Below are 22,746 nucleotides of genomic sequence, written 5' to 3' on the forward strand. Positions count from 1 at the left end.
CTGACAAAAACACTTCTGGAAAATATTACCCATATTTCACACTTTTTGTCTACTTGAAATTCAACAAATTAATTTTATTTTGTATTCTAGTATTTCTGTCAAAATTTTGAATTTAGCTAATGACAGCATTTAAGAAAGGATAGATGCTGTGAGGCAGAGGTGGAAATAAGCCCATTTTGCACATGAAACTGTTAATCAAGATTCCCGATTGTGAATCAAAAAACCGAAGACTGTGAATTAAAAAAATGGATAACAAAACTAAAATTGCGATTATGTTTTTAATTATGGGAAATTAAATTGAAGACTTTTTTAAATTCTAAGTAAAACCCATCTTATCAAAAATCATTCGTTTCAAAATTCATTATAATATCTACAATAAATATGTGATATGAAAAGATAATACTGACTATTTTTATTTACAGTGAATCAAAAATTTGCTTGTTTCCACTCCTGCTGTGAGGAAATCTAGATGTTATGATATAATAATATGATATAAGAGCCTTCAGGAAATGATATATGAGAAAATTGGGCCTGTAAGAAGACTAGATGAAACATGACATCTAAATAATCTGCAAGCCGATACGACGAAGATGTGCATCTAACGTATAATGTTTGGAGATTCCCATGGGTATCACACGAATGAAATACCGACTTACATCTCAACCGTTGAACACCACTTCTGTCGAAACTTTATGGGTTATTGAGAGCAGAGTGATCCATCAATGAAAATAATCATAATAATCACGGAATCATAATAATTCCGGGATTTCAACCGAGCGTACGTGTTCCGAGATTTCATAATCTCCAACATGGATTAATCGCAAACAAAAGTTGATTCATGAGTATTCAAGATACTAACATCTATATTTCTGAAAGTGGTTTCTTGTGACATAAGTTTAGAATCATTAATTCAGTTATATAACCACGTTTGACGATTTGTATGATAAGTTAGTAAGAATTTTTTGTTTAAAATAACTACTTAGATTTTTTGTAAATCTTTCAATGAAAAATTATGTTCTTCAACAATAAAGTTCTAGTAACTCTTCTTAATTGAATATTCTTCTTTTATAATTTCAGATAAGGTAATAATCAAAAGGAACAAAGATTGTTCTGCAATTAAACTGTTTTTTTCTTTGTCTTAAGCAAACTTTAATGAAAAAAATGTTCTTAAATTAAACTGTGTTTCTGTTTTAAAGAACAAACTTCAAATAAGTCTACTTAATTTTCCCGCTCATAGTAATTAAATTAAACAGTAACATTTTGTTTAATATTTAAGCTCTGTGGGGATCCTTGTAACACGTGAAATTTGGAAAATAATTGAAATTTAGTTAGTAAATTGTTGCATTGCTCTATCTATGTCAGATAAATAAATCTATATCAGATACACAGTTCCATAATTCACATGAGTGCTGACACAAATGCGTTCACTATTCTTCAGTTCACGCCTAGTGGTGATTTCGTTTTCAATCACCGTTTTGGTCAGTTTCATCAACGATGGTCAAATGATGCTTGGTTGTATGTGTGTAAAACAACGAGACAAAACAGAAAACAGTGAAAACGACTGGGTTAGTCTGGCTTTGAGTCTGGCAAGATGACGTGAAACAAAACCCTCGTTGATTATGCAATACTAGTCAGAGTAAAGCATTTATCTTATTGTGCGATGGCGTACTGTCTGGTATATTATCAAATGCGCTTATATGATGCAGAGCACTTTTTGCCTCTCCAAAACATTTATTGGAGTGACCATGCCCTCCCAATATTTTGGCAACTGGAATAAATATTTGAAAATTTGCTAGAAATATCTTTTGATTCAACACTTTTTTCTGTTATCCCCATAATTCGTCTCCGAAATCGTTCATATTTCTTAACTAAGGTGCTAAAATACTATTACAATCATGAATTGTGCTATACTTTATCATTTTTCGAAAGTTGGTTTTTACTGGAGTAAAAAAAATGTATTCTTCAAACAAATTTTTTTTCCATTCTTGAAAGAATAGCCGCAATCGGTTTGTTAGGCCACCTATTGATAATGGCCACAGATGGGAGTAGGTTTGATGCCAGTTTAGATTTTTTTACGTTTTACGGTATAAAATTTTTAACACACTTTACCCTATAATCTCGGAATCGGAAGTCGGATCCACATGGAATTCAAGAATTACTTTTCCTTATACTCCTTGATTCCTATTTAAAGTTTGTGAAAATTGGTCACTTTACTCTATAGTACCAGAACCGGAAGTCGGAAGAAATTCAGGAATCCCGTATGGGACGACAAGACCTTTCATTTGAACCTAAGATTGTCAAACTCGGTTCAGCCATCTCCGAGAAAACCTAGTGAGATTATTTGACACATACACAAACAGGCCTCAGCTCGATGAACTGAGTCGAATGGCGAACGACACAATTTTCACTAGCCGATTTTTTAAATGATATAACTTTCTATGAGAAACGCGAAATATAATAACATAACATTTGCACGTCTCTAATCAGCTAAGTAGGGTCTGCGAAACTCTTGGAGTGAATTTGAGGATTTGGTTAAATTTTCTGTGATGCATAAGCTCTGAATTCCATATCTTCAGTATTATTATACAATCAAAAATTTTTGATAATTTGAAAAGTCAACATTCTTCTTGATGTGCAAATCCTGAATATCAAGCACACATACTTAAATCATTTTACTTCCAGATTTTGCTCAGTCTAAATTAGTTTTATTTGTCAATCGAATTTAAACCTGATAATTCATAAATTGTTTCATGTACTCTCATGTGAAATATTTTACAATTCATCGATACAATAAGGAATCATCATTGAAGCAAACCTAGATTTTCCATTGTACAGAGACACTGACAGCGCTTCTAGTGTACTATTTTGCCTTTATCATATAGAAAGGCTATACAATCACTGCGAAAACCGACTTTTCAACCGAGGCCCGGATGGCCGAATATCATATTCCATTCGACTCAGTTCGACGAACTGAGCAAATGTCTGTGTGTATGTGTATATATATATATATATATATATATATATATATATATATATATATATATATATATATATATATATATATATATATATATATATATATATATATATATATATATATATATATATATATATATATATATATATATATATATATATATATATATATATATATATATATATATATATATATATATATATATATATATATATATGTGTGTGTGTGTGTGTATGTGACAAAAAATGTCAATCGATTTTCTTAGAGATGGCGTGACCGATTTTCACAAACTCAGATTCAAATAGCGGCCCTTACACGAGCATTAAAAATGTCAGTTTTAATGTAACTAAGTAATGATGTATTTCAAATTTGTTTGAAATCTCGTCATTACTGCACCATTACACGTTCATTAATAATTCAGTAATGACATTTTTAATGCTCGTGTAAGGGCCGCTAATGAAAGGTCTTACGGTCCCATAAATTGGCCGATCCGACTTCCGGTTCCGGAATTACAGCGTGATACGCACCAAAAAAATAAAAAAAAGCTTTTCTCAGAGATGGTGTGACCGATTTTCACAAACTTTGATTCAAACGAAATGTATTATGGTCCCGTAGATCGCTATTGAATTTTATTTCGAAAATATATGAGAAAATGCGCACTCAATTTTCTCAGAAATTTCTTAACCGATTTTTAGAAACTAAGATGCAAATGAAAGGTCTTGAAATTATTTAAGATGCCCCCGAAATGTTGTTCTAGATCCGACTTACGGTTCCGGTATTACAGCGCGATTAGTAAAAATTTTAATGAGTATTTTTTCACAAGCGATGGCGAAACATGGTGTACATTCTAATAAAATTTACTTGTCAATTCATCTAGTTGGCAGATTTACACAAATCATGATTAAGCTCTCAGTATCTTAAAAGATACTGTGCAATTTCATCCAGATCCGAGTTCCGGTTCCGAAATTATAGGGTAATGGGTATCACAGCTTTCAAACTGTCATACAGAAGAAGAAAAAACGCACCCACCTAGCACACAGCGTGCTTTGTTCAATTTCGTATAGCGTGCAGGGTTGCCACATTCAAATCTATATTAACTGGAAAGAACTGTTTACAAATTGAAAAGGTGATGGTAGTTTATATCAAAGAAAGTTTTTAATTTTATTCAAATTTAAAAAAAAAACAAATCTTGACAGAATCTTCTAGTGAAGTTTTTGAAAACATATGTAATATGAGAGAAGCATCATTACACCACTAGGTGGGTTAAAAAAGGTTTATTTTTTCAATATATACTGTGGTTGTGTGAAATGCGAAGGTAACATTATACATGCATTTTTGGAGCATTTACGCACCAATTATTCACCAGACGGCGCTTTTGTTGTCACTGATAGCTCTGTTACATTAGGATCTCTTGGTTTATTTGTTTCATGGTGATCGGTAAGACCATCGCTTCTCACTTAGCCTACCTCGGATCAAGAAGTTCAGTCGGTGTTGAACAGTCTTTCGCACATCACTCTTTTGCGAAATGAAAGTTTCGTAAAGTTAAACAAATTAAACCATATTTCAAACTATTCTGGAAACTTTCTAAGGTTCTTAAGAAACCTCAGAAACCAATTCCTGCTATCAAGGAAGAGAGTTCCATTTTTTTCCCAGAGCAGTTTTGATTTCATCATGAACATTCAACTACTCATCAACTTGTTAGAGTAACGAACATGGTAAAAGCAAATAAATCTTCTGGGTTATCCACTGGAGTTGCTCTTCTAGACACGAAAAAAGCATTCGACAGAGTTTTGAACAGAAGTTGAATAGCAAACATGTCCGATTTCCAGTTTTTTTATTTATTTGATATCTCCAGTTTCTTTTCTATAAAATGACGAAAAATTATTTAACTAATCGTACTTTTAAGGTACGCTATCAGAATTGTTACCCGCACAAGCAGGCGTTCCTCAAGGTTCGGGTGTAGCTACAATCTTGTAAAATATTTTCACTTCTGACCTTCCAAATTTACCCGTTGGTTGTCAGAAATCTCTATTCTGTGACAATACAAGTCTTTTCTTGATCTAAACAATAATCACGTTATCAAATTGAACGTCTTGGAATTGACATGGTCTGATCAAGTAAAATAGTTAGGTTTAACGTATGACAAAAAACTTACTTTCAAGGATCACATTGGAGGAATCCAGGCAAAGTGTAATAAATATATTAAATGTTAGAAACTTTTAGATTGTCCATGCTTTATGCACTACCAAGTTAGTCAAATTGTTGTTTCACCAGGAGAAAAACGCTTCAAAGGATTCGGAATAAAATTCTGAATACGATTTTGAAGCCAATGAGTTACACAGACGGGATTACAATTGTCCCTACAAGAAATCACATAATTGCGTAAGCAAATGATGCCTCAATGGTAATAACCAAATCATTTATATAACAGAGCTAAAAAGTCACCACTTTTGACTGAACACGCACTTTAAATCTTAACAATTTAAATTTAACTCGTATTGCAATAAACAATACATAAAAAGGACCAAGAAGTTTCTCTAACCAGAGAGACGAATGATTATAATATTAAAACGTCTCAAAGACATCATATTAACAAGATATCCAGCTCTCACATTTCCCGAACAAATAATTGGCAACATCCTTTTTTGCGAGCATGTCGCCCTCAGGTGAGTCCGCATCGAATCTCATACATAGAAGTAGGGGAGAGAAATGTCAAATTCTTACGCGCCAAAATAGCAGGGCTGCGCACCCATACAATTGACATGACATGTTGAATGAGACGCCGTGCGATGGCGTTGCTGAACTGAAGATTGAGATCGCTCCAAGCTGACAGAGTGAACGTCTACACGTAAACAACATTTCCTTCATACTCTAATATCTAAAAGTGCATGACGACATGAATCTCTTCATGAAAATTAGAAACATCAACGACGCCGCAATATTCCAGAACGAAATCAATCTATTCCACATTGGGTACAGCAAGAGTGTACTCAAGCTTAATGTAAAAAAATGCAATTCGAAAACATTTAGTAGGAAAAATGAAACTTTCTATAGACATACATCTAGGAAACCAACATGTAGAAAAATGCAATATTTTACGAGATTAGGCGCAGTCTTAGACTCCAAGCTCACTTTTGTGGATCACTATAATACCATGATCAATAAAGTAAATAGCATTGCAAATTACGAACACGATAATTATTTTTTGAGAAACAATGGAACAAATTATGCAAAGTCAATCGAAAATCATGCGTCAAGATAATCAATTTTGTAATCTTTTGACTTTAATATGTCAAAAAATCAAATTAAAACCCAACTTCATCGTAGAAATAATTTCCGTTTTATGTAGAAGTTGTCTACTTATACAAAAAGAGACCCGATTTAGTTGGTAATTTTATATGTCGTGTTTAAAAAAGATTTAAAAATGAAATATTGATATATCGAAGTAAAATATTTCTATCAATAATTCTTGCTCTGGGAATGAATATTAATGAATCAAATAACGGATAAAAACTCAAAAAACTAGGAATAGTAATGAATCAAATAACGTCTAGTTATACTTGACTAATCGTTACAACTCGACGAAATTTGGAAATATATGTGTAACAAAAATGAAAACTTAATTTACACCGACAAAACAGAACATATTTAACAAACTTATATTTAATGTTTGCTCTGCCCATAGGTTGCTATTGATTTTTATCCGAATCCGAATTATGGTTTCGACGTTACGGGTATTTGAGTGTGGTCGTATTTGTTATTCCGGAAGTAGCGCCCAGAAGAGGTCAAAATCGAATTCAAATTTGTTTCTCGGACCGTTTTGCCCAAATGAGATTAAATTACATTCAATTGAAAGTTATTCAGGTCCAATGCATATACTGTTATTGAATTTTATTCATTTGCGTCTTCCGGTTTGGGAGTTACGGGTTGTTGAGTACGGACAGTTAAAAAAGTACAACTTAGTTTAGAAACGGATTTTGCAATGTAAGAATTGTTTATAAACAATCTCGTTTGCAAGAACCGGACTAAAAAATTTTCAATGCAAAAAACGGACAAAACCTTAACCGGTTCTTCCAAAACAAAGACTTGGTTTGCTTGTTTGTTACTTAAAAAGCTATGTTGCGTTCCACCGCGGCAGTCAGTGAAAACTTTGTATGTAAAAACCGAGTAAAACCATTTGTTTTTGAAGATTAAGATTTTGTCCGGTTTTTGACTTAAAAATTTTTCCAGTTCTTGCAAAAAGATGTTTTTATCGATTCTTGCATTGCAAAATCCATATCCGGCTCTGAATGGTTTTATCTGGTTTTTACATTCAAATATACTTAAATGGGTTTTTCATACCAAGTTGTTCTTATTGGATTTTTACTTTTAGCAAAAATCAAAGGACAATTTGATCTTTCTCTGTCATTTTCATTATTAATTATTAGTTTCTTGATGTAGATGCAAATAGAAGTACCCGTGTTTCGAAAGGTATTTATTAAGAGAATAATTTTTTGACCATAACATGAGTACACTTACTTGATAATATTAACAAACAATCTTTATGATGCTCTGTGATTATTACAGACTAGGTCACAGGCGCAATTTTATATGCCACAACTACTAATGCTTCAGTTCAGCCAATCGAATGCCGGAATAAGACGAATTGAACATTGACAAGTGACTGTATTTCCATTTTCATTTTTTAGTTTTTAAGGTAGTTGCAGAAGTAACAAAATAAGCACAATGTTAGTGACGACACAATATGTAGGGTTTGAACTGCCAATCATTTTACAATACGTTATGGCGAATTTGTTGGTGGGTTTGGTTCCAATGACTGCAGAAAGCTATCTCACAAGGCATAATTTTTTCAGACTTTATTTTGTTTTTACACTAAATTGAACTCTTATTCTTTATTCGCATTAGTCACTCTAACACAATTCAACGATAAGGGTATAAACTGCATTTAACACGTTTTATAGATACACACAACATTCGATTTGTTTACATCCAATACAGATAAAGCTTTAAGTGCTTTTGTATAGAAAAAATATAGTCAAAGCATAACACCAATAGCGAAACAGCGTATCAAAGTGGAAAGTGTAAACGTACACTAATACACAAAATTTCCAAAGATGGTTTATAAAACACTATTGGCTTGCTTTTTTTCTGATCTTCACTTCGGCGTTGTTAACATAACTTACTTATTTCAATAACCAAACAAATTTTATTGAGAGAATTGATGACGATTATACACAATACTTTTTGCACGATAATCCATACGAAACACGTAGTATCCAAACGAAGCTCGGAGCAAAATTATGACATCATCTAAGTTGTCCTAGTTTGCTGTTATTCTTCGAGCTAAAATATTTTTAACTCAGTTTATTGAGACTAGCTGCTGCGTACTCCATTCAGAAATTTCAGACGGTGTTTTATCACACTCTGCTTTCGGCGTTGGTTGTTTCCGAAAAAAACATTGAACATTACTATTTGAAGGTAAAATGCATTTTTTTCTTAAATACGACGATCACTAACACATCTACACTTTTACTCGCGGTTTCTGCTCCAGTAGAGAATATTCTCATAGAAATTTCATGGACGATACGAATCACTCATGTGCATTCGAACAAAATTTGCATTAACACTTTATTGCACATGAATTCAGTAAAATTTGTTTGCATCATGTTATTCTTCTATCTCTCCAATCTCTAATACATCAATGAATGAGATGCAATCACAAACGGCAAACGACAGAAGCTTTCAAGGTTGACTTATTTCAATCCCACCAACATACGAAAGAACAAGTCACACGCAGCACTACATTTCACATCCATTCACAATCACTGAAGATATACTTCTGAATGCTACACTGGAATGGAGTGACTCGGCGAGCGAGGTGAGCTAAAAATGAACTCTCAAGCTTTAGTAACAGTGAGTGACCGAATTTACAATGCGATATGCACTCTCTCTTTAGAGATTTGGGAGAGTTTTCGTACCATTCGAGTTGCTAGTCTGACTTGCCGTAAGAAAACCGGTTGTTTACCTGTATTTGGGTGAAATATGAGCAGTTTGGCAGTTTCGTTTGCTTGCACTGAGAATAAAGCTTTAATGTTTAAAGATCGGCGGAAATATAATCCTGACAAATGAAATCGCTTTTTTATGAAAAAATACTTACATCTCGTGCAAATGTAGAATTCGTTTTAACAAAATATTGTTCACGTTAAGATTGCGTTAGAAATAATTTATTCGATAACTGCGCTAATAGTTCTCAATATGACAATTTTGGGATATTTCGTTTCCCAAAGTTGAACTACATAAGACGACCGGGAGCAAAAGCATATGAATTGCAACAGATTCTGTCGCGTGAGACATATAATTTCTTATGTCCTCATCTTCTCTACACTGCTAAAAATCGACACTTTTTTAAAATGTGTTTCTATAAATACATTTCATGTCGTAGACTCACTAACAATTCAAGTACACTTCATTTGTGCTTCAAAATATTAACGCATAAAAATAAAGTGTGTCGTCATATGACTCAATCAAATATCATAACATTTTGAACTTAAATGCAAACATGTTGATATCGAACGCTTCGAACATAAGACTAAAGTGGAACAATGCCATAACATGTCAGTTTGAAGTGTCGCTGTGTTGTTGTTCATATGTTTTTTTTCAATAATCCTAATATTCCCTGACAACTGCGGCAATACTTAGTGTCAAGCATATAATCAAAAAGGTTCGAACAAAATGGCTGCAAGAATCTTCGTGAGAGTGATTCGTTTGTACCTTTGTATCATCATATTTCGGGGTTTGTACCTCATATCTTAGAAAGTATACACAGTAAGTATATTTATTAAATTATCGGTGACATTTAGAAACACCGTATCAACAAGTAACCGATTCGTTTGGTTTATTTTCACCTCTTTCACCAACTACTAAATATGAAAACAAACTGTCAGTAGGTACTTGAACTTGAAGAAGAAAACAAACAAAGAGAAACCGTCATTTGCTGATGTGCTTTTCGAAAGTTTACCAGAAATTATTTCATTTTTATTTGCATGACTCATAAATTCTTTGTAGCAAACGAAATTATGGATTGCCAAACAAAATCGTTCATTTTTGCCTTTCTCATATAGAAAGGTTATGCAATCACTTGAAAAACCGACTAGTGAAAATTGGCCCGGAGGGCCAAGTGTCATATACCATTCCACTCAGTTCATCGAGCTGTGCAATGTCTGTGTGTGTGTGTGTGTGTGTGTGTGTGTGTGTGTGTGTGTGTGTGTGTGTGTGTGTGTGTGTGTGTGTGTGTGTGTGTGTGTGTGTGTCAAATAATCTTACTAGGTTTAATCGGAGATGGCTGAACCAATTCTGACAAACTTAGATTCAAATGAAAGGTCTTCCAGTCCCATACGGAATTCCTGAATTTCATCCGGATCCGACTTCCGGTTCCGGAGTTATAAGCTAAAGTGTGTTCAATATTGTACACTGACACTTAAACCGGCGAAACAAAAAACGTAAAAAAATTTCTAAACTGATCTCAAAACTGCACAAATCTATAGTCATTATCAGTAGGCAACTAAACAAACCGATTCCAGCTATCCTGGTTCCCGGTATCCGGTTCCGGAAGTTCCGGAAATAGTGGTCATATATACCAAAATGGATCTCACTCACTTTTCTTAGCGATGGTTTGACCGATTTCCACAAACTAAAATTCGAATGAAAGGTCTCCCATACGGAATTCCTGAATTTCATCCGAATCAGACTTTCGGTTCCGGAGTTATAGGATAAAGTGTGTTCAATATTGTACACCGTCACTTAAAATATTTTCGGATGCAACAAACATGTTATGCATAAACAATCTCTTGGTTTCTTTCAAAAATCGAAGAGAAAAATTTTGAATAGAATACCACAATATTATATGTACATGAGAAAGGCATCATTACACCACTAGGTGGATTAAAACAGGTTTTTTCTTACACAAATGACGTCAGACAGTCTCCGTATGCAGATCTAATTAAGAAGGGAAGAATTGTTATTACGATACTAGTTACTACTAGAAACCGAAGGATCAACTGGGATATGGATCACGGGAAGAAATGGTTTTTTTTCCAGGAGGCCCGGAAATGCGAAGATTCAAAATTGTTATTGCATTCTTCGTAACAAAAAACAAAACAATCCAAAATCGAAACAAACTTTGCATGCAAATTATTTTGTTAAAATAATGTATTTAAAAATCTCTTGTTTAGATGATACTGCCATGCTCACAATGTTTTATAATTCTCATATTTAGCGACCCGTAATATTGCAGTCCCCCACGGGCTCGAATTTTCTCTCGGCGGCCCTGAGGAATGTAGTCAGTTAGTTAGTGAAGGTTTAAGGTTAACAGGATAACCTAGAAAATGTTATGCCCGGGGCAAAACTTGATTTGCCTTCAAAAAAAACTTTGCACCCGTGGCGAATGAACAAAAAGACCTATTTATTTTATATCAAAGTTTGTGAAAATCGGTTCAACCATCGCTGAGAAATCAAAGTGAGTTCCATCTTTAGAATTGTTCTTCACAATTTTCGGTGCTTCCGGAAACGGAAACCCGGGAATAGTGGTTCCGAAGTAAGTTTCTATATCTTCAAACTAACAGTATCTGCAAACTAGAAGAATTGAGTTGTGAAAAAATACTCAAAAAATTGAAAAGTTTTCACTTGTCGCGCTTTTTTCCAGAACCGGAAGATCGGGATAAATTTCGAGATATTTTTAAATAATTTTAGGACTTTTTATTTGAATTCCAGTTTGTAAAAATGGACTTGACTTTCTCCGAGAAAAAGCGCACATTTTTTCATCAATTTGCACATATTACCCTGTATCTCAGGAAACAGAAGTCGGATCCAGATAAAATCAAGAGGCTATGGAGGCAAAAGGTGGTTGAAAACAAGTTTTCATTTTCGCTTAATTGTATATTTCAAAGCCGATCATCAACCGGTTAATCTGGAATCGATAATCCGATATTTTGTACTTGGTTGATATAAAGTAACGGTTCATCTCAACTCCAGTAGTCATTTCATATACAAAAACCATAAGTTCGAGTTTTCGTCGCTATAACAGCATTATGTTATTGTACAATTTTCGAACAATTTTTTTTTTTTTGCAGTATTGCGTCTTAGAACCGAAACAAAGATATTGCATCCGATTTCATCTCAATTGATTCAAGGAAAGTCAAGTAATCGGGAAAATATGATTGCGACTCTACTAATCAGATGACTATTGGTACAGCTCCTCTATTTGGGTAAAACGCGTATAAAGTTTTTTAACAAAAATCATTCACTCAACAATTCACGAGATCATTGATTGTCGGTCCATAAAATGATTAATCAGTCTTCAGTTCTTCAAATGTTGTAAATTACACGACGTCTCTTCCGCTCTGTTGTGGTGTATGATGTCAGCATCGTTATTGATATTATCGAGAATTTCGTAGCGTTGATGAAATAGTCGGATTTACTAATCTCTTCAACTCTTCATCTATCGAGGAGTACAGTATTTTATACCCATTTGAATAATATAACTCTAGTAGTATTATGATTTACACCGATGAAATGAGTTGCTTCAGCATGACACATAGTGATACCTTTTCTAATTTGATCCATATTCATCTCTATGAATTCTTCCCCTTTGATTCTGTCGCTGCGTGCATAGATCTTCATCCAATACCCATGTCTTCCCACTCAGTTTAATTTAAAAAAATGACTATTAAGATCGTTAGTGTTTACTACTCATCGCAACTTCGGAATTGAAAAGAACTTTTTCTTAAGCTTTATTTGCAGTGAAAGTGTTTATGGGTGGTATTATTAGTACTTCTTTAGTCGCAATCACAGCTATACGATATTAGAGGCTATGTCACAGTTTTTCATAAACCGTGTTGTTTCCAAGAAGGTAGCGTTTTCAATTTTTCTGCTGTTCGATTTGTGCAAGATAATTAATTACGTGACTCAAGGAGAAAACTATCACTTTCACGCGTCAAAATAAACTTAAAATTTAGTTGCCCATTCAATATCAGGTTTTCTCCATTTCTTTTGGACCTCTGGCGTAATATCGAATGCGCATTTAAGCGTTTAGCCAACGAACAGGAATAAAGAGAACCGTATAGAAAAACACAACGTGTAGTTTAGTACTCTGCGCTGCACAAACTGCCGGTTTTTGCAGTTATGAGAGAAATTGCCTTTCATTGATGAGAAAAACAAGGAACTGGTTTTAATATTTTTATCTGCTTTTTGCTTCTTTTTAATCCGTTGTTTATAGTCCGCTATGTACGAGTTATGAATTAAGGCATTCCGAAATCATCACTTTCAGGCCCAAACATGCTGTTGAATTGATCGAACCTACTTCATTCAGTGTTCACAAAACATCCTTAAGCACTACCGCCAACTGAGCAAATCACTTTGGAACCTTATGGATCGAAATAATATTCTACATTATCAGTCTATGAAAGAAGACCTATGATATGCTTGTTAAAAAGAACAACAATTGAACCTCGACCGAAGTTTACAGCCACTGAATCGAAAACGTGAAAATTAAAGAAATATTTCAGCGAGTAAATATTTTCTAGAAAGTTAAAAAATCGAAAGCGACAAGATTCGGAATCATATAAATAACGAAATCGTGTTATTTTTGTTAGGAATCTTAGTTTTTTTTCTGGACGGAAAGGATCCAAAATTTTCATTAGAGTTGCCTTGTCCGGTACCAGAAGTTTCAGGATAGCCGAATTGATTTGTTTAGTTGCCTTCTGATAATTACAATCGATTTGTGTAGTTTTGAGACCAGTTTAGAAATTTTGAATTTTTTTTACGTTTTTTGTTTCGCCGGTTTAAGTGAATGTACACCTTCACACTATGTAACACTATATGTAACACGCTTTACCCTATAACTCCGGAACCGGAAGACGGATTCGGATGAAATTCAGGAATTCACACACACACACACACACACACACACACACACACACACACACACAGACATTTTGCGTACTCGACGAATTGAGTCGAATGGTATATGATCCTCGGCCCTCCGGTCCTCGGTTCAAAACTCGGTTTTTACAGTGATTGCATAACCTTTCTATACGTGAAAGGCAAAAATATAAAAATATGTTTCATTCTTATATCATTGACTTGGCGTCAATTATCAGTGATCACTTTTGTTTTCAATACTGAATATCGACGGAAATTATATAATCGTAAATTGCGATTGATTTTCGTTCAATTATTGTGTGGTTCAATGAATTAACATAATATATCAATTGTTGAACAAGTTTTGTGTTTCAAGAGTCAATTGCAAATTCTCCGCGAGTAATCTGATAACCACATTTATGAGAAAGGCATCAATACGCCAAGAGGTGGATTGAAACTGCATTCGCTGTTGAATTAACACCATCGACGTACAGATATTTCGACCATTGCACAGTGGTTCAAAAGCGCAATTTCACGCTCTTAATTGATAACTCATAGGATCGTGGTTTTTGAGGTACAGCATCTTCAGCAAAGTTGTTCAGAATGATAGACGCCATCTTTTGATAATTTTTATTTATGTGATTAATTCCCCTAAAAGTGAGCTAAAATAAAATTTTTATCTCACTTTTAGGGGGATTAATCACATAAATAAAATTTACCAAAAGATGGCGTCTATCATTCTGAGCAACTTTGCTGAAGATACTGTACCTCAAAAACCACGATTCTATGAGTTATCAAATAAAAGAGTGAAATTGCGCTTTCGAACCACTGTACATTGTCATTATAACGACCGGTGTGCCAACATCATTAAAATCCTTAATGAAATTATATTAACAAAGGTTCAAGTAAACTAATTTTAAATTTCATGACAGAACAAAACAGAACAACAAACAAATTATTGTCGAAAAAGGTTATTAAAAAAAATGGGTCATGAAAATTGTTCAAAATTCGTGTTATGGGTGTTAGGGAGGGAGTAATGGCTTATTGTTTTAACAATAAATCTAACAGATATCGCTATTTGGTACTTGGTTATGTAATGAAAGAGTAACGATTTAAGATTTAAATATTTCGGCTTGGTTCATTACTGCACTACAAACGACACGGAGTAAAATGCACAACAAATTATACTTTTACTTACTTTGCTGTTTACACCTTGTTTGTTATCCAATGAATTAGAATTTTTCTGAAATATAAAACATCAAAATGTACTTATTAAGGAGGGCTTCTATCTTGTGGGGTCAAAATCATGTAGTTTCTTGTAGGTTGAAGATGAAATTTTGCACATAAATCAGCTCAAATTGGCTCGGGTGTTCCCCTAATTATCTGGAGATTTGAGTCTTGCCATGTCTTCTCATCATTTTCCTGATGGGAACTGTAATATAAAAGGATCATGAAAATGAACTGTGTTGTAAGTGAGGTGGGAAAATAGCACAAAACAAAACGAAACAAATCATTCTGGATCCCCGGAAAGATGCTGAACTGTCTGAAAGTCTCAAAATGTACATCCAGTAAAACCTTCAACCCCCTAAAGGATTTAGAGATTTTATAAAGCGACACCATTCTGCATTTTCGGAAGCGATTATGTGCACTTTGAAACAGTGTTGTCCGAGACAGTTGATGACTGACACGCATTCAGCATCCAAATTTTCAACGGCGGAAGGAATCTCATCTGCATCATCCATCTTATGAGGGTTTGAACATACAATAGTTACATCATCTTGCATTTGAATCTCGCATACTTGAGTGAATATCGAAGCCATCTCAACAAACCTTACCAAAAGCGATTTGCTTTGCGGATCCAACACACGAACCGTAATCGTCAGTGTTCAAGAAAGAAATAAAAGATTATGTCGAATATCATACTAACGGGTGGAAACTAAAATTTTAGAATTTTTTCGAGGCCTGTATGCTCAACAACAAACGAGCTCAGACAGAACTAAGAGTGTGTATGTGTTAGCACTCTTTTTCCTCTTTCTGCTAGTATTATCTGTTTTGTTCATGCTTGCTCAGTTTTGCTCAAAATGCCGTCGAAACAAGAAGTATTTCACGGGCGCATTGTACAGTTCTACGAACTGCACAAAAATCTCGGCGAATAGTATACGGTACAACATTTTAAAAGCAAAAATGTTGCGGCTTCGACAGTTTACAAAATCTTAAGATGCCCAACAATTGCTCGTAAGGAAAGTAGTGGAAGACCAGCCAAAATTATTCCCAATGCCGCTGGTTGATTAAAAAGTTTTCCGGAAAAAGTTTTGTTTTGGACGACGAAAGTTACTTCCCTCTTTCGAAGACGCAAACGATCGATACTATTCAACGGATAGTTCTACTGTACATCCGAACATAAACTATTAGTTTGAACAGAAAGTGATGCTGTACATTGTCATTTCCGAGAAAGGCATTTCTAAGCCATGGTTCAAGCCATCTGGGTTGGCAATCAATCAAGATGTGTACCAGAACGAGTGTTTGTAGAAAGTTTTGATCCCGTTTTTTCAAAAACATCATGCTTATGAACAATACCTGTTTTGGCCGGATAAAGCGTCATCGCATTGCGCCATAAAAACACAATCGTTCCTGAATACCCATTCGATCCCATTTGTACCCAAAAACCACAACCCGATGAATCTACCTCAGTGTCGCCTAATCGAAGATTTCTTCGGGGTTTTGAGCTCCTTGGTGTACAAAAATAACTGGAGAGCCACGAATTGCTAACAGTTAATTGGTAGAATCAAGAGATGCATTCGCAAAGTTGACAACAAAGGCCGAACAACGCTCCTGTTCCGACATCAAACGGAAGCTTCGCCGAACATCCGATTACGGACCGTTTTCAAATGTTCACTAATTTTTTGGCATTAAAAATGCCTTACTCTTCACTGTATGGGGCCGGGTGTCAATTAAAAGTTTCAATTTTTAACAACCAATCGATTCGGAAACTTTTAACTTAAACATGTATGACGACGTCGTTTCAGTATTTCAATAGTATACTATTGAAAAAATGGTTGGAATAGACCTATGTTTTCATCCACCAATCCCTGTTGTACAAAACGACGCCAACTTCTTGTTCGGCATAGGAGGCTTTGCGTCATGCATAAAAAACACCGTATCGTTATGCGTAGCATGAAGAGAAATCTATAAATATAGGCTGCACAATATTTCTTTGCCTAGTTGATGTTTGACTGTGAATGAAACAAGTAGCTTGTCCAGTGAGCTGATGACTGGATTGTATATGCGTTCACTTGCTGGATTGTCGCTTTTGCATTATTTGTTGGTGAAATTTCCTGTTGTCTGCTCAACATCGTGTTCGCTTGAGTGTCTTATATATCATACAGCTATTGAAGAACCGAATCAGCGTGGTTACCGATTCTTTTGAAATATCCCACGTATTTAGCAAATTTTTGGTCGATTTTGCCATTAAAAATGCCTTACACTTCGCTTCCCTAGGCTGAGTGTCAATTTAAAACATGCAAAACTAATCGCGTAACATTTTTCTGTCATAATTTTGAACCCTTATAACTCAGTCATTTGTTGATGGATTTATATATCTCAACAAACAATCGATTTGGAAACATTTAACTTAAACTTATAAGCCAACGTCATTTGAATATTTCAATTGCATACCATTGAAAAATTGGTTTGAATTGAGTATTTTATTTTTATTATTTTATTTATTTTATTTATTTCGGTTCTCTGGTAACTATCAGGCCAATTTAGAATTATCGGCGATAGATTTCTCGTATCTAATTTGCAGCGCTCGACCTCGATGATTTGTTAATGGATTTTCCTAATTTAAATTATTCCAAATTTTCAATATTGTAAGATAAAAAATGTTTTAATTTGTCAACAGATTGGTTTGCATACTTAAATATCCATTCCCATACGAACAAAACGTGACAGTGTGACTGAACAAGTTGTTGTCCCACCAGAAATTAAACGCTTCAAAAGATTCAAAATTAAATTCTGAAACTTATTTAAAAGCGGTCTCCTCGGTTTAGTAGTATAAATGAGTTCCACAGGCCCACATATACAGTACAATTAGATGCAATATCATATAGTATCAAAGATAAACTCAAGGTAGGTTTACTTGCGATTTTACATGTATCGTTTGAATAAAAACCCTCGTAGAATTTGGTTAACCGCCAGTTTCAGTTCAATTATTATTTGCTTCAAAGCAATAAGCGTCTGATGGCTACACGCGTTGTAACTATGACAATGTTCATTCATGTGTTAATAACATCAAGTTACGATATGAACAAAATTTCGGAATTTTGTTGCGTATCCATTCCTAATATGCCAAAGCGAAAATCAATGTAAATAACTAAATATTTAATGCGGACTGTTTCACATGTTTTCTTCCTCGTATTGTTGCCATATTATTTACCGACACTTTCCGAAGATTATCGACGATTTTGAAGGATTAATAAAATTACACCATTACTGAGATTACTGGTACAACATTCTCTTGGATCGATTAACTGTTTATAAAATTAAAAAGTCCACCCAGTAAACGACCATTATTAGGTTAAAGCTGGGGGTAAATAAACGATATAAATCAAATCAAATTAATAAGTTTGTACGTTTCTCGAAAATTATCATCATAAAATAAAATAGTTTCATTTGTTCAGGTTTAAATCTTTAGGTTATTTGTATCTAGAATTGAGCTTTCAAGTAACTTTGAAGTGTAGTGAAGTTTAGTGTATCATCATCATTACCATGTTTATTTTTGTATTTATTATGAAGAAACGTTTCATTTGTAATTTTATTGTGCTCGGTCGTGTCTTGAATACAACCCTCTAATATTTTCAACAATGAACAATGTATCTTTAATTTCAATAAATCAGATCATCTAAAAGTATGTTTGTCTTTTTTGTCAGCTTGAGAAAGAAATTCCAAAATTTTAGTTGCCACCTGTTACGCTAAGCAGCGTGATGAACTAACACTATAAACAACTAAGCATTGCTTGAGAGCAAATAAATAGCAATGAATTTACTAGTAATGGCTTTAGTAGCACTGGAATTCATAAAGTATGAAGAATATGACGTTATAGCTCGGTGTAGACCGCTTAAGCGACAAATATGCCTTCAATTAGTAAATCTTACTGTGACAGGGAGCTGTGAGCGTTTTAATGCCTTTTACGACATGGAACAGGAAAGCAGTGAATCAATTCTAGGTTGAAACAATTACGCCGAATGCCACAAGGCTTACCTATTTGGTGGATTTATACCACCGGGACAGTTGAACCGTAGTGTTGTGCCAGTTAAAACAATACACGGCTATCTAAGTTACTCGAAAATGGAAATCGACAATGAGGTGGTGGTGGCCGAGCAGTCAACAGTCGTCATTTGTAACTTCTACTTGAAGAAATGTTAGGTTACTCTTTACATCACTAACATTCATGCTGTTCAGATTAGGAAGAGTTTTGTTAACGTGTACGTGTCCATGCCATGTAATGCAAATTCATAAAATTCGCGATACCGTTGATAGATCGTATTCCATATACTAAAACAAAGTAACTTAAAAATATACGTACCACTCCAGACTCTCTGTATGCTGGTTTGTAGTGTTCCTGAGGATGTCTTCTCTCGATGAAAAATTTATCTTTAATATTTTTGCATTGCATTTTCATTTCCTCCTGCAGTTTTAGTTGAATTTGTTTAGGAATAGTGCTTGATCCAAGAAAACATCCACTTGCACTGCTATTCGAGATAGTAAAATTTGAACTTCCTATTCCGGTATCGATGCTTCGGGCTCGCAAATGTGTGGCAGGGTTTGGATGCATCGGAGGTATTCCGGTAGGAGCTGGCGAAATATTCTTTCCCAGTGCTAAACTTTTTTCTAATCGTTGTGCTAGCATTTGTTCCAATTGTTTCGTTGATTTCTGATATTGCGACATGCTTTGAATGTGTTGTGGCGGTTTTGTTATGCAACTACTACTACTACTTGTTTCACGAGTTTTGTACAGCTCAAAGGCCATTGTTTGCCGTGCTATAAAGTCTGGATCTCTAAAGCCTCCGGAACTGGAGGAAAGTGAGCTGTCTACACTATCGCTCGAAGTTTTGATACGATTTTCTTCCCATCGTTTGCATTTCGGTGGTTTACTATCATCTTTGTAATTCATTTCAAAGGTAGAGTTCAGTGTCCCGATGCTGTTGGGAGCATGATTAGGACCATGTTTTGGTTGTTGTAAATTTTGCTTTTGATTACTTGAGTTTAAGATAATTCCACAGCAATCGTTGGCACAGCCAAGATTAGGTGACGAAGGGGTTGGCTTCTTGTCGGTGAACTTTTTTATTAGATCAGTTTTCCTTGGTGAAAGCGATAATGTTTGAGGATTTGATGACACCCCATCGCTAATGTTTGTGCATCCGTTATTTCCCTCTCTCAGCTGGTCACCGGGGACAGAATTGCAAACCGCATGCAAAATCGGTTGACGTTTACTGATGTTAGGTTCAAACGAGTCTCCATCGAGTGATTTTGCTGCAGTGAAGTTCTTACGAATTTGCTTCACCTTACTATTCGACCCAAAATTCATAGTACTTGTACCAACGGATCCGGCTATGATAATGTGATGGTGGTTTGGGGGAGGAATATTGATCGGCTTGGCTGGAAGCGCTGGTTTGATACGGGGCGCTCCCTCCTCCGAACACACTTTCTTCTCGCCATGTTGCGGCATTTTACTAAACAAATCTTTTTTGGGGAAATATTTGGTATCTTCCTTAACCACACAACGTACGATGAAGCTTCTCAACATAGGAATTTCACATCTTGTCGATTTATACGATTATCATAAAGCTTATCACAACACTCAGAATGATGGTCACTCTATGGTATAAACTTTAAAACCTGGAAATCTGAATTGATTTCAACCGAAATTCGACAGAAATTTAACTTTCAACTACAAATACTGTCATGAATGATCATAAACATTTGCTTAAGAACTTGCACTGTGTATATATGACTGGTTTTCGCATCGAAAATTAGTTGGAGAATTTTCCGATATATTCTTGTTTGCCATACAGTCGCAGACGGGCCGATTTAAAAGAAAAGGGAGGGTAAAATAAACGTAGGGAACGGGAAGATTTTGTGGGTGGCTTACACCAAAACAAACCCCAGAACGGTACATCTCGTAGAGCTTTATTCTACATGACTTTCTCATAAAAAACTCTCATTCACTTTAGGTGTGGCTGAGCGGTCAATGGCAATACTGTGTATTAGCCGGCAATGCTTCGTATCCTATCTTCAAGTGAGTATAGAAACACAATACCTAAAATTGTATGCATGTCGTGTCCTCGATGGGAAAGGACTCCAAGAGCAATGGAGTAATTTACAGTCTATGTGGGGGATGGAAAGCGCACGCAGGCGCTCTGGAACAATTGCGAGATGTTCTAACATTTGACAGAAATTGTCAATGTTTCTTATATGAGGGGACTCATTTTAACAGTTGCCAAATATTATTAATAATTCGCTTTTGTCGCATCGTTAGGCAAACGTTTCAGTTATGAAACAACCTAAAATTGGATCTTTCATGCAAACGTTAGTTTTCGCCAAACACATCACATACCAAAAAATACATTTTTTTTTGTTTTCGAAGATAGACGTAGTCGTTTCTCGGAGATGGCGGAACCAATTCACACATACTTGGATTGAATGAAAGGTCTTATGGTTCCCTAGTTTGCTATTGATTCAATTTACCATACTATTCGACTACTAATGACTAATGTCGTTTTCGTTTGATGCTAAACCTAACCCAGTTTCCACCCTAACTGCTGTCAATCCGTTTGTTTGAAGTCAGTTTCGAACCTAGTTTCAACGTTGTTGAACTGAAAATCAAGTCAGTTTCGAACCTGCTTTTTATATCAGGTTTGCTTGAACCCCCGTTGCTAAGTGCGAACCCAACACAGTTTCGTGTTTGTTTGATGAAACTACCCTGGGTCAGTTTCAGTTTTCTCAAACGAAAACGACATAATTGTTTTACCTTTTTCATATAAAAAGATTATGCAATCACTATGAAAACCGAGGCCCGGAGGGTCGAATGTCATATACCATTCGACTCAGTTCGTCGAGTACGCAAAATGTCTGTATGTATGTGAGTATGGGTGTGTGTGTATGTATGTTACACTCACTTTTCTCGGAGATGACTGAACCGATTTAGATTCGAATGAAAGGTCTTATAAATTCCATACAAAGTTCCTGAATTTTATTCGAATCCGACTTCCGGTTCCGAAATAACAGGATAATAAGTGCAAAAAAATGAAAATTAGTGCACTAACTTTTCTCAAAGACGGCTGAATCAATTCTCACAAACTTAGATTCAAATTAAAGGCATAACTGCCCCATATAAAGTTCCTGAACTTTATTTGAATCCATCTTCCGGTTCTGGAATTACAGGGTGATTAGTTAAAAAAAACCTATTTCAAATCACTTCCTCACTTTTCTCAGAGATGGCGAGATCGATTTTAACAATCTTGGAATCATGTGATGTGATAAGTGACTATCACCTCCTGGTGATAACCAGAATGTTTAGAATCACCGAAGGTGATCACTTTTACTATCACCATCACCGGTGATTGAGCCAACTTCACTCAATTTATCACCGTCAAGAAACGTCAATTTTTCAGGAGTAAAATATGAATGTGGCGTATACCCATATAATATTTTAAAATCTAATTTTTTATTCCTGTAGTTTTCAATCCTTTTCATTAATTCGAGTCATGTTTATCAATGATGAATTGTATGGATCGAAGAGTAACGTTGAAAAAAATTGCCTCGCGAGTATGGCAAACTGCGCACAAACAAAT

The 22,746-nt window shown here is 34.9% G+C and overlaps 1 protein-coding gene across 4 annotated transcripts in view; it reads right to left on the bottom strand.

Annotated features, from left to right (window-relative positions):
* Positions 1 to 21,193, bottom strand: part of LOC131425117 (ras-GEF domain-containing family member 1B-like) — an 80,032-nt gene extending 58,839 nt beyond the window's left edge. Inside the window, exons 1-2 of one of the 4 annotated variants that reach the window (XR_009228943.1) lie at positions 19,479 to 21,193; positions 15,093 to 15,137 (exon numbers count right to left, since the gene is read on the bottom strand). Coding sequence is in view for 2 of the 4 variants with exons in the window: in XM_058586717.1 (XP_058442700.1) it covers positions 15,093 to 15,137; positions 19,479 to 20,699 (1,266 nt within the window). In the remaining 2 variants the exon portion in view is untranslated. Of the gene's footprint in view, positions 1 to 7,495; positions 8,825 to 15,092; positions 15,138 to 19,478 lie in introns of those variants that run through there. The other 3 variants (XM_058586717.1, XM_058586718.1, XM_058586719.1) reach the window with 3 other exon arrangements.
* Positions 21,194 to 22,746: the final 1,553 nt, after the last annotated feature.

This window comes from Malaya genurostris, chromosome 1 (genome assembly GCF_030247185.1).
Source record: "Malaya genurostris strain Urasoe2022 chromosome 1, Malgen_1.1, whole genome shotgun sequence".
Classification (NCBI taxonomy): domain Eukaryota; kingdom Metazoa; phylum Arthropoda; class Insecta; order Diptera; family Culicidae; genus Malaya; species Malaya genurostris.